Here is a 13,052-nt window from a genome sequence, read left to right as displayed (position 1 = left end):
AAAAACCAACACCCGCCTCGCTACAACCTCCTTCTAGGCAGTTGTAGACAATGAGAAGATCTACTCTCAGCCTCCTTTTCTCCAGGTTAAACAACCCCAGGTCCCTCAGCCACCTCTCATAACCCTTGTTCTCCAGCCCCTTCCCTTCTCTAGATGGGCTCCAGCCCCTCAAGGTCCTTCTTGGAGTGAGGGTCCCAAAACTGAACCCAGGATTCAAGGTGTCGCCTCACCAGAGCTGAGCCCAGGGACACAATCCCCTCCCTGCTCCTGCTGGCCACACCATTTCTGATCCAAGCCAAGATGCCATTGACCTCCTTGGCCACCTGGGCCACTGCTGGCTCACGTTCAGCTGCTCGTGATCAAACCCCCCAGGTCCTTCTCTACCAGTTCCAACCCAGCATCTCAGAATGTATCGTAAGGAACACCAAGGGACCGATCCCCCTTCTGTCATCTTCCCTGGAAAGGACTCCCCTTGATGCTCATCTTACCTCCGTCAGCCCAACATTTTTCCTCTTGATGACGTTCTGTAAACAGTTGCTCAGAGTTCGAGTCAGCAGCAGATTTGTCGATTTTCGAATCATATCATCCACTTCGGTGGAGCTGAAAAGTTGAATTTAAAGAGAGAACTGTAAAGAAAACCAGCTGGAGTCCTCATCGCCATCACCCAACCTCCTTCCCAACTCTCGTCGTCCTGGTATCATTTAGAGGCACAAATACATAAAATACATACAAAAAAAAATCAACAATTTAGGCCTTTCTGTGCACATGATTATATAGAAGGGGGACTAACACCAGCTAAACCTACATTCTTGAACCTCTCCACTTAGAGAGGCAAGTCCAGCACAGGTAGGAGGTGCCCCGAGCACCACCCTACACCCAAGGCTGGAGTTCACAGAATCATAGGATAGTTTGGGTTGGAAAGGACCTTCAAAATCGTCAGCCTTCTGATCATCTTTGTAGCCTCCTCTGCACCTTTTCCAACAGCTTCATCTCCTCCTTATGTTGAGGATTCCAGAACTGGACTCTGAACTCCAGATGAGGTCTAACAAGAGAGGAATAGAGGGTCCTACATGTTCAGTACGCAAGAGAAAAGGGACCAAAGACCTAAAGTCATAGAATCCCTAGGTTGGAAAATATCTTTGAGATCATCAAGTCCAACCATACAATGAGAAGAACAGATATAGTCCCCGAAACACCCTCCTCCAACCTTCTTATGACTTTTCTTTAACTAAAACACTGGTTTAGATTGCAAAGGACCTTAAAAATCATCCAGTTCCAACCTTCCTGCCATGGGCAGGGACATCTCCCACTAGACCAGGCTGCTCAAGGCCCCACCCAACTGGATAACTGATAAATCAGACTGGAAGTTCTTCCAATACATTCATGATGGTTGCACCCATCACATTATTGAAGCTTGAGGGGTCGGATTTCTGCTTAAGAGCTCGAGCCCCTCCAACACCCCTGACAGCTATGTGCAACCTCTTCTTTCTGAAGGAGGTTTTTGGAAACCCACCCCAGGAAAGGCTCCTTTGATCAGTCGTTGGCCCCGCATTAGCCCTGACACCACGGGGCTTTCTCTCTGGCAGCTGAGGGCAAAGAATGTTTCCAACTAGTAGGCTGAGAAGTGTTAATAACTTGAAGGCTCCCGGTAAATCAAAGCCGTGACCTTTTGCTCCTTCTCCTGTTCTACCTGACAAATGGGACGGATTACAAAGCAGGGATGGACAGGAGGAACAAAAGCGAACGTGCAGCTACTGCACCACCAGAACGTGAGGTGGGAGATCTTGGGGTGCTGTCCCCAGGGTCCTGGTGGGGCAGGGATGGGCACTGCCAGCCTTTCTCCAGCTCGCATATCCCAAATTTCCATAATTACTTAATGTTAGAGTGATGCAATGAGCCCGAGCCCTGCTCCATCAGCATCAGGTGCTCAGGAAAGGAAGGGGAAACCTTCTCCAACAGCAACTCTGTGGTCACAGCAGCATCCCCTGAACCAGCCCATCTATCGTCCTCAAGAACCACACATCCTTCACTGACTCAGTTGTCCAAGTCAACCAAGATCTTCCTTGTGCTGCTGCATGACTTGCACTGAAACTCCCAGATTCAGAGACAAGTGGCAACTATTGCTCCTCACCCACATCTCTATACAAAGTCAAAGAATCGTGGAATAGTTTGAGTTGGAAGAGACCTCAAAGACCATCCAGTTCCACTCCCCTGTCATCAGCAGGGACACCTCCCACTGGATCAGGGGCTCCAAGCTCCATCCAACCTGGCCTTGAACCCCTCCAGGGGTGGGGCAGCCACAGCTTCTCTGGGAAACCTGGGCCAGGGCCTCCCAAACCTCACAATAAAAGTTTTCTTCCTAAGATCTCATCTCAGCCTCCCCACTTTCAGCTCAAAACCACTCCCCCTTGTCCTATCCCTGAACATCCCAATCAAGAGCCCCTCCCCAGCTTTCCTGGAGCCCCTTTCAGCACTGGAAGCTGCTCTAAGGTCCCCTTGGAGCCTTCTCTTCTCCAGGCTGAGCAACCCCAACTCTCTCAGCCTGGCCTCATATGGGAGGTGCTCCAGACCTCACATGATCTCCATGGCCCCCTCTGGGCCTGTTCCAATAGTTGAACTTCCTTCTTATGTTGGGGATTCCAGAACTGGACACAGGGCTCCAGGTGGGGGTCTCATGAGAGCAGAGCAGAGTGGGAGAACCATCCCTCACCCTGCTGGCCACACTGCTCTGGATGCAGCCCAGGACACAGGTGGCTTTCTGGGATGTGTCCCCTCTGAAAGCTGAAGAGGGACATTTTCCAAGGGCTTAGAGTGATAGGATGAGGGGGAATGGCTTTAAATTGGAAGGGGGAACATTTAGATGAGACATCAGGAAGAGATTCTTCACTATGAGGGTGGGGAGGCCCTGTCTGAGGTTGCCCAGGGAAGCTGTGGCTGCCCCATCCCAGGAGGGGTTCAAGGCCAGGTTGGATGGGGCTTGAAGCCCCTGATCCACTGGGAGGAGTCCCTGCCCATGGCAGGGGTGGAACTGGATGGGCTTGGAGGTCCCTTCCAACCCAAATTCTATGATTCTACATCCTTACAAAGCCAAATTCCATTGGAACCAGCAGAATCCTTCCAATGAGCGGATATTTTTAAGGGCATCTCTTCAATGAGCTCGGTTTTTTAACAAAAGCAGAACTGCTGAAGAGATAAAGGAGGTTTTCTTTCTCGCAATCAATTTATTAGAGCCACACAAAAAACTCCACAAACACAGTGAGCTCCAAACGCTTGAAAAGCAAACGAATTTTCACAAGCCTCTCAACATCAAGGGGAACGTTCGCAGCCAACGAACACAAGGAGCTCGTTTAGAAACGATAATTAGAAATAATATGAGCTACGGTTTCTGCCACCGGCTCTGGTCGCTCAGGAAAAGTTAATGACAGCTGATGTCCCATATCCCAGAGCAGTAGTCGTGACCTTCAGGCCTCCCGTGACTGACGGGCTGACCCCGAGCACTCCAGGGTGCGAGGTAAATGACAACCGGAGAAGAAAAAAAAAAAGAAAGAAAGAAAGAGAAGAGAAAGAAAAGTCGCTGGCGGCTTTGTAGCCGAGCTTCCTAATAAAACCTAATTCAAGCTGTCAGGGTGAAATGAAGAAAGTGTCAACAGGGGCTCACAGAGAAATATTCCAAATGCTTGGCTCCAAAAGCCAAGAGCTGGGCTCCCTTCCCCCAAGCCACCGGCGCTCCTCAAAAAAAAAAAAAAGAGCTAGAAAACCCAATGTCGAAAGGAATTTTAATAACGTGACCACGGGGACCCCTAAGGAGGGACCCTAAGGGACACGTTTCTTCCCTTCACTGACAAACCCAATCATCTCCATCATGGTGAAGAGCACAAAATGCGCGAGGGAAATACCAGAAGGAGGGGGTCGGCGAAACCAGCATCCGTGTGAAATAGGACCATTCCGACGGCTTCAGAAAGCGAGATGCTTAATGGTGACCCCCAGGTTAAGAGCCCTGGGAGCCACCAAAGAGAACAACCTGCCACCAGGGAAAGGCTGAGATCAAACGTGGGGTGAGAAACATCTCGTGCTTCCACAGCAACCAATGAGCAACCGCTTCCTCTAGAGGAAGATGGAGAGAAAGCGCCTCTCCGAATTATGATGTCTCACACAAAGGAAGAGAATTAAAACCCTGAGGAGACTTGTGGAGGCACCCAAACATCTGTCGAGTCCCCAGAACACTGTCCTAGCTTCACATTCGCACTGGACCAATATCCAGTGTCAATCCATGGCCAGGACGCAGAATCATAGAATCACCAGGTTGGAAAGACCCACCGGATCATCAAGTCCAACCATTCCCATCAATCACTAAACCACATCCCTCAGCGCGTCATCCACTCGGCCCTTAAACCCCTCCAGGGAAGGTGACTCAACCACCTCCCTGGGCAGCCCCTGCCAGTGCCCAATGACCCTTTCCGTGAAAAAGGTTTTTCTCATGTTGCCAATGGAGGTGAAACCCCACATGCAGCCCAACTTCATGCCCTACTGTGAGGAAAAGGGAAGGAGGACCTCTCCTTCCAGTAAAAATCAGTTACAGAAACACAGATTTTTGGGTTGGAAGGGACCTCAAAGCCCATCCAGTTCCAACCCTCCTGTCACAGGCAGGGACACCTCCCACTGGACCAGGTTGCTCAAGGCCCCATCCAACCTGGCCCTGAACATCTTCAGGGATGGGGCAGCCACAACTTCCCTGGGCAACCTGGGTCAGTGTCTCACCACTCTCATCATGAAGAATTTCTTCTTAACATCACATCTAAATCTCCTTCTTTCCAATTTAAAGCCATTCCTCCTTGTCCTGTCACTCCAGACCCTTGCACAAAGTCCCTCCCCAGCTTTCCTGGAGCCCCTTCAGGTACTGGAAGCTGCTCTGAGGTCTCCCTGGAGCCTTCTCCAGGCTGAACAACCCCAACTCTCTCAGCCTGGCCTCATACGGGAGGTTCTCCAGCCCTCTGATCATCCTTGTAGCCTCCTCTGGATCCGTTCCAACAGCTCCACCTCCTTCTTATGTTGAGGATTCCAGAACTGGGCACAGGACTCCAGGGGGGTCTCACCAGAGCAGAGGGGCAGAATCCCCTCCCTCGCCCTGCTGGCCTTGGTTTTGATGTGGCAGGTTGGCCTGGTGTGCTGCAAGCACACACTTTTTCCTACAATCTCACCTAAATCTCCCCTATTTCACCTTAAAACTGTTCCCCCCTCATCCTGTCCCTGCCCTCCTTGATCAAGAGCCCCTCCCCAGCTTTCCTGGAGGCCCTTCCAGCACATACTCTACCAACCTGAGGACATCGCTTGGTGCAAAAAGTAAGCACCAACTTGCAGTTTATGGCAATTAAAGTTGTTTTGTAATCTTAGACGCGTACACTTGGGCAAAACCCGTATCAAGGTGCTTTGGGATGGAGCACGTAGTGTAAACACATAGCAGATTTTGGAGGTTAAAAAGAAAAAACATCATATTATTTGTGTATAAACTCCCATGGGAAAGAAGAGAAACTAAACCCCTAAACCAGCAGCCAAGACTCATTAGCGTACGGGGCAAATCAAAACCTGAAGAGTTTTCCAGCCTGAAGACAACACGTAGAGGTCTCCAAGGAGACCATCAGCCACCTCCAACCCAAAAAGGTTATATCCATGTAGTTGAGAAGCATAAAGAGTTGAATCATGGAATGGTTTGGGTTGGAAGAGACCTTAAAGCCCATCCAGTTCCAACCTCCTGCCATGGGCAGGGACACCTTCCACAGGTTGCTCCAAGCCCCATCCAACCTGGGCCTGAACACCTCCAGGGATGGAGCAGCCACCACATCTCTGCACAACCTGAGCCAGGGCCTCCCCACCCTCACAAGAAAACATTTCTTCCCAAGATCTCATCTCAATCTCCCCTCTTTCAGCTGAAAACCATTCCCCTCATCCTCACAACCCCTGACCAAGATCCCCTTTCCCCAGCTTCCAGTACCTTCAGCACTGGAAGATGCTCTAAGGTTTCCCTGGAGCTTTCTCTTCTCCAGGCTGAACAACCCCAACTCTCTCAGCCTGTCCTCCCATGGGAGGTTCTCCCACCCTCATCATCTTTGTGGCCTCCTCTGGACTTGTTTTAATGGATCCACAGTTTTCCTGCGCTGAGGAATCTGGAACGCAGGACTCCAAGCGAGGTCTCACCAGCGTGGAGCAGAGGGGCAGAATCCTCTCCCTTGCCCTGCTGGCCACACTTCTACGGATACAGCCCAGGACACGGTTGGTTCCTGGGCTGGAAACTCACGCTGAGCTTCTCATCTACCAGCACCCCAAGTCCTTCTCTTCAGAGTTGAGGAAGAGAATTGATATTTTAAGCGTGTTGAGATCTCTGAGTGCAGACAAAAATCTCCGCATTACAACATAACCGCGCTCGACTCCCACCTGAGGTGAAGGTCTTCAGAAAACTTCAGGCAGGCGTAGATGAATTCCTTGATTTGACTGTAAACTTTAGGCACAAATTCCGAAAAGGGGAACTTCTTTGGAAACGGTTGCTGTGAAACAGAGGAGGGAAACGAACCTCACGAGCTGATATTTAAAGAGGAGCGACGACCGCTTTCCAGCAACATGTTCATAGAATAGAATCACCAGGTTGGAAAAGACCCATCAGATGTTCCAAGCAATCAAATTAATTCTAGCATTTCTTCTCACTATCTCATTTCAATCTCCCCTCTTTTACCTTAAAACTGCTCCTCTTGTCCTCTCCCTGATCAAGAGCCCCTCCCCAGATTTCCTGAACCCCCTTCAGGTACCGGAAGGCTGTTTTAAGACCTCCTAGAAGCCTTCTCTTCTCCAGGCTGATCCACCCCAACTCTCTCAGCCTGGTCTCAGAGCAGAGGTTCTCCAGCCCTCAGACCATCTTTGTGGCCTCCTCTGGATTTGCTCCAACAGGTCCACATCCTTTTTGCACTGAGGACTCCAGATACAAGCAGGGAGCTGAACCTTCTCCATTTCCCAGTTACCTTTTCAAGTTCAGCATCCTGGAATGGAAACTGGCCAACTACCTTCTTATAAACATCTTCACTCGTCACTGGGATGGGACTGTAGTTATCGGAGTCAAGGATGTTCCTGAGAAAAGAAAAGACAAGTTAGAAATGCAGCTTTGATGCCAGACCAACCACAACCTGGTAGATTCATAGAATCACCAGGTTGGAAAAGACGCACCGGATCATCAAGTCCAACCATTCCCATCAATCACTAACCCATGTCCCTCAGTGCCTCATCCACTTGTCCCTTAAACACCTCCAGGGAAGGCAGAAAAAGACTTTTCTCAAAAGGTAGCTGCCAGTCTAAGTTGTGACCCCGTAGTTCTACACTTCTCATGTTTGTGACCCCTCAAGACACCTTTGCTGCAGCTGGACTCGATGACTTCTCCCAGTTCAGCTTATGTAGAACCACAATCAGAGCTTAGTGGTGATTTTAGACCAGACTGGAGGTTCAGCTTCACCCCCAGTGAAGCCCACACAACCTTCGGTCCTACCAGACTTGAGGAAGATGAACGCTGAGCTGCTGGGGCATTGACAAGCCTCCTGCACCTCCTCCCAGTGCCCCATGCTCCGAGACACTTCTGTCCTCCTGGGATGTCCTGGAGGACCACCAAGGATGAGCTGCTCGCTCCCAAGAGTGGCGTAGGACCCTGGATAAGGCACCACGTCCTACATGGGGGCAACTGCTCAGTTCCTGGACATGCCTAGAGCAGCAGCTCAGGGACATGACGCTGATGGCCCAAGATACACATGGTTCAGTGCATTCTTCCATCCAGTGACTGTCATTGTGAGCTCCATAACGAGCCCATAATCCCTCTGAGACATAAAACCTCTGGTCTACACCAATATCATCACACACAAGATCTTCATAACTACTTGAGTTGGCTCTGCCTGGTCCAGGGAGAGCCCAGCTCATGGGGTTACCCAAAATTTAAACGTAAGCTTGCTAATAATCTCTTGGAAGACGTCATTCATGGGCCAGAACTACTCTGTGAGGGACACGCCAGAGTTTGCTGAAAGAGCTGCTTACCTGAAGACTCCAGACCATTTCTTCAGGAGGGTTTCGCTATATTGGTCTTGGATCTCCAGGAGCATGTCAAAGAGCTGGTTCACTGGGAAGCCATAGCCCTGAAGCAGGGTTGGAGAAGAAAGCAACATCATATGAGACAAAGTCAGCAGTAGGTGGTTGAAGACGATTTCATGGAATCATGGAGTGGTTTGGGTTGGAATGGACCTAAAGCTCATCCAGTTCCAACCCCCTTGCCATAGGCAGGAGCATCTTCCACTAGAGAAGGTTCCTCAAAACCCAACATGGCCTTGAACTCTAAAAGGAGCACGGGGTCCAGTTCTCCTCTACCACAACCAGAGGTGGACAGTGCTGGTGGAGGGATTTAGTTGGTGATACCCTAAGGTAGCAGGACCAAGGACTAGTAAAGGCTGGTCTGGGTGCAGAAGGGAGGTACAAGGGCTTGGAAGGTGGCCACAACCTGGTCCTTGCCTACAGAACAGCCTCTCTTAACCAGGCTGTCCATTGGGTGCCACAATACATGCATCACAAAGCCAAAACCAGAAGCTGGGCCACCCCAGCAAGCCCACATCAACCACCTAACCCCACTGATGGGACCATCCGTGAGTAGCACAACCACTGAGAGAGGTGAAAGCGTGGTCACCAGTCACATACCTGGAGTGTATCTGCAAAGAGGACAATGAGGTTCTTCAAGTCTAACACCAGGCTCGGGTCCGAGCAGTAGGACTGCAAAGAAGGGAGAATAAACCACAGTTTTAAACGCAGCATGTGGGAAAAACCATAGAATCCCTAGGCTGGAAAAAGACCTTCGAGACCATCAAGTCCAACTGTACCTGTCTACAACTAAAACATAGCCCTGACCACCCCATCTACCCATTTTTCAAAGCCTCCAGGGATGGGGATTTCAACATCTCCCTGCGCAGCCTCTGCCAGAGCCCAAAAACACTTTCCATGAAGAATTTTTTTCCTGATGTCCAATCTGAACCTGCCCTGGTGCAGCTTGAGGCCATTTGTTCTCATCCTGTTCCCTGGGAGAAGAGACCAACCCCCACCTTGCTCCAACCTCCTTTCAGGCACTTGTACACAGAGGTGAGGTCTCCCCTCAGCCTCCTTTTCTCCAGAGGCTGAACAACCCCAGGTCCCTTAGCTGCCTCCAAAACCCTTGTTCTCCAGTCCCTTTCTGAGCTCTGTTCCTTTCTGTGGATGCTCTCCAGCCTCTCAATGTCCTTCTTGGAGCAAGGGACTCAAAACTGAACCCAGGATTCAAGTTGTGGCCTCACCAGTGCCAAGTCCAGCGGCACAATCCCTTCCCTGCTCCTGCTGGCCACGCCATTTCTGCTCCAAGCCAAGATGCCATTGGCCTTCTTGGCCACCTGGGCCACTGCTGGCTCATGTTCAGGACTGTCAATCAACACCTGCAGGTCCTCCACCTCCAGGCACCTTTCCAGCCACTCTTCCCCAAGCCTGGAGCTGCACAGGGTTGCTGTGCCCCGAGCACAGGACATGGCACTTGGCCCTGTTGACCCTCATCCCGTTGGTTTCATCCCATGGATCCAGCCTGGCCAGATCCCTTTGGAGCCTCCCTGCCCTCAAGCAGCTCGATGCTTCCTCCCAGCTTAGTGTCAGCCAGGAACTTACTAAGGGTCCATTCAATCCTCTCACCAGTTGATTGATAAAGAGTTGGACCATAAATGCTGCCCTCAGCCCTCCCACGTTATCACTCGAGCGATAACAAAGACACAAGCAGGTCGTACAGTCTACAGACGAGCAGCTTTTATCCTAAAGCCAGGCCCTCACGCCGTCTGGGGCAAGAAGTCACGTTGATAAGGGTATCTCTCCTCATAACCCGCTGGTTTTGGGGCTCTCCGCGATGAAGAAGGATTTGGTGGCTCCAGAGATACCTGAAGCGTCTTTAAGATTCCCCAGGAGCTGCTTGGGAAGCGAGAGGAGACGAAGCAAATCCAGGCGCTGTCATTCTGAGACGACAGCAGCGCCTCTCATCTAATATTTAGCGTGTTGTGTCTGATGCTAATGAAGCATCACAGCGAGGCTAAATGGTTCAGCTTGAGGAGAAGGGACACCTCCCACTGGATCAGGTCGCTCCTCGCCTCTATTCCAGCATCGTGACCGCTCTGAGCTACAACACGAGTATTTATTGCAGGTCAGGACACTACGGGAAATCCTAAAGACCCAACTCAGCGTGGTGACACCACTCATGGTCCCCTCAGAGCCACTCGGTGTCACCCATAGGCTCCACAAGCTCTCAGGACACGGGAGACAACTGGAAGAAAGTTGCGGACAGACTTTGACCAAATACAGAATCATAAGTTGGAAAGAGAAATGAACTTAAAGCTCAGTGGAAACTCAAGGAGGAATGACTCTATTAATCCATGTGCAAGACATTTTCCATCTCCATGTCCAAAAAAGCAAGTCAGAAAGAAAGATAATGCCCTAAAGCCATCAGAAGGGATAAAAGATGTCAACGTCTGAAGCAAGGAAGAAAATACAGGTCTAAGTTTGGCCGATGGAGAAGAACCAAACAAGCCTCATGGATGTGGGAGCCCTCCAACAAGTCTCAATGGTGACATGGGATGGATGGCAACGGTCTACAAGCTGTAGAATCACTGAGGTTGGGAAAGGTATCCAAGGCAAAGTTCAACCATCAACACAATAACATGCCCACTAAACCATGTCCTGAAGTGCCACATCTACATGTCCTTTTAACTCCTCCAGGAAAGGAGATTCCACCACTACGCTGAGCTGCCTCTTCCAATGCTTCCCCACTCTTTCAGTAAAGAGGTTTTTCTTAATATCCAATCCAAACCTCCCCTGGGACAACTTGAGGCTATTTCCTCTCATCCTATCACTCTTTCCTTGGGAGAAGAGACCACCACCTGCCTCACCACAGCCTCCTTTCAGGGAGTTGTAGACAGCAACAAGGTCTCCCCTCAGCCTCCTCTTCTCCAGACTGAACAGACCCAGTTCCCTCAGCAGCTCCTCACAAGACTTGTCCACCAGATCCTTCACCAGCTTCATTGCCCTCCTAAATGCTAAACAGAGGGTAGAGATGATGATGGTGATGACCACAGTTCTGGTGTCAAGAAATCACGTAACCATCTCCTAATTGCCAAGAAAAAAAAACTTGCCTGGCAGCCACTCTGTGCAGTAAATTTGGAACCACTTGAAACAGCTCCTCATGGCAACAAAGCCGGTAAAACCGAAAAGCAGCATGTTTGTACCTGGCTGGCTCTCGTGGCTTTCACCTAGCACAAGAGCCCACTTGAAAAGAAGTTAAGCACAAGTTTACAACCTAGCCAGGTTCATAGCTCTGTGTTTATCACCTTTCAGAAAACAGAAGCTTCAGTAGAAGGAGGCAGCTTTCCAGCCAACACGACAGCTGTGCCAGACGGAGCCAGAGAACCCCAAGAACAACCCTGAGCAGCTCCAGACTAGAAGTCTGGCTGGAAAGCTGCCTGGAGGAGAAGGACCTGGGGGTGTTGGTTGACAGCGACTGAACGTGAGCCAGCAGTGGCCCAGGTGGCCAAGAAGGCCAATGGCATCTTGGCTTGGATCAGACACGGCGTGGCCAGCAGGGCCAGGGAGGTTCTTCTCCCTCTGGACTCGGCACTGGTGAGACCGCTCCTCGAATCCTGGGTCAGTTCTGCGTTTTTTCCAAAGCAATCAGTGAAGGGATAAGAACATCCATCCACTCTTTTCTTCTTATCAATCCTCCAGAACACTGAAAGTTTGGTACAGGGAGATGTAAGGCATCAAAAGGGAAAATAAGCCTTTGGGGAACGAGTAGTGTATCTGAGAATCGCTTGCCTGGAAAACCTTTGAGACTGAGTCCAACCCTACCTGTCCATGACTAAATCACACCCCTGAGCATCTCACCTACCCGGCTTTTAAACCCCTCCAGGGATGGGGACTCCACCACCTCCCTGGGCAGCCTCTGCCAGGGCCTGAGGACTCTTTCTGTGAGGATATTTTTCCTGATGTACAATCTGAACCTGTCCTGGAGCAACTTGAGGCCATTCCTTCTCATTCTACCACCTGTTACTTGGGAGAAGAGACCAACCCCCACCTTGACACCAACACTACCTCATCCTCCTTTTCTCCAGGCTAAACAACCCCAGGTCCCTCACAACCTTTGTTCTCCAGCCCCTTCCCCAGCACCGTTCCCTTCTCTGGACACGCTCCAGCCCCTCAATGTTCTTCTTGGATTGAGGGGCCCAAACCAAACCCAGGAGTCGACCAACAGTTGAGCAACTTGAGGCTTTTACTTACCGAATGCGTCCTTAGTGCTGCAATCGTTTTGGATAACGCCATCTCCCACAGCTCATCAATATAGGCTCGATTTACCAAGCCCTGCGTAGTATGCAAGATGTGATCTTCTACTACAAAAAACCTAAGGACAGAAGAAAAAGGCACCATTAGCGATCTGGAGACACCAAAACACATCTGCAAACCACAAACAAATGTCCAGAGAAAGCAGAGACATCTGTTCCTTAGCCAGCATTAAAGCACGTCATTCATAGAATGGTTTGGGTTGGAAGGAACCATGAAGATCATCCAGTTCCACCTAGTTCAAACACCACAGTCTTTTAAATGATGTCCCACTGTCAGGCCCTGGCCCAGGTTGCCCAGAGAAGTTGTTGATGCCCCATCCCTGGAGGTGTTCAAGGCCAGGTTGGATGAGGCTTTGAGTGGGAGATGCCCCTGCCCCTGCCCACGGTGATGGGGTTAGAACTGGGTGGGCTTTGAGGTCCCTTCCAACCCAAACCATTCAATGAAGCTCATGGGAACAGAAGCTTGTGACGCACCTCTTTCCAGGAACACTAATCAAAGAATAATTATCAAATTTTAGAGACTAATTAAGGCTTCTTCATCTCATTAGTGGGGCAAGTAGATGCACATAGTCCTCAGGGATCATTTCTCCTGAAGTTCCCAGAAATGCTCTTGCTGGAACAAGAGCTGGCAGGTTGCTCCTTGCT

At 50.4% G+C, this 13,052-nt stretch overlaps 1 protein-coding gene across 7 annotated transcripts in view; it reads right to left on the bottom strand.

Moving 5' to 3' along the window:
* Nucleotides 1-13,052, bottom strand: part of EXOC6B (exocyst complex component 6B) — a 304,572-nt gene that overhangs the window by 120,525 nt on the left and 170,995 nt on the right. For all 7 annotated transcript variants that reach the window (XR_011337398.1, XM_069856623.1, XM_069856625.1 and 4 more), the window contains 6 exons: nucleotides 12,346-12,466; nucleotides 8,713-8,784; nucleotides 8,062-8,159; nucleotides 7,008-7,113; nucleotides 6,430-6,539; nucleotides 489-600 (listed from right to left, as the gene is read on the bottom strand). Coding sequence is in view for 6 of the 7 variants with exons in the window: in XM_069856623.1 (XP_069712724.1) it covers nucleotides 489-600; nucleotides 6,430-6,539; nucleotides 7,008-7,113; nucleotides 8,062-8,159; nucleotides 8,713-8,784; nucleotides 12,346-12,466 (619 nt within the window). In the remaining variant the exon portion in view is untranslated. The remainder of the gene's footprint in view (nucleotides 1-488; nucleotides 601-6,429; nucleotides 6,540-7,007; nucleotides 7,114-8,061; nucleotides 8,160-8,712; nucleotides 8,785-12,345; nucleotides 12,467-13,052) is intronic.

The sequence above is a fragment of the Phaenicophaeus curvirostris genome, chromosome 4 (assembly GCF_032191515.1).
Source record: "Phaenicophaeus curvirostris isolate KB17595 chromosome 4, BPBGC_Pcur_1.0, whole genome shotgun sequence".
Classification (NCBI taxonomy): domain Eukaryota; kingdom Metazoa; phylum Chordata; class Aves; order Cuculiformes; family Cuculidae; genus Phaenicophaeus; species Phaenicophaeus curvirostris.
The sequence above is the reverse complement of the archived record's forward strand: the minus strand, read 5'-3'. Positions and strand labels throughout refer to the sequence as shown.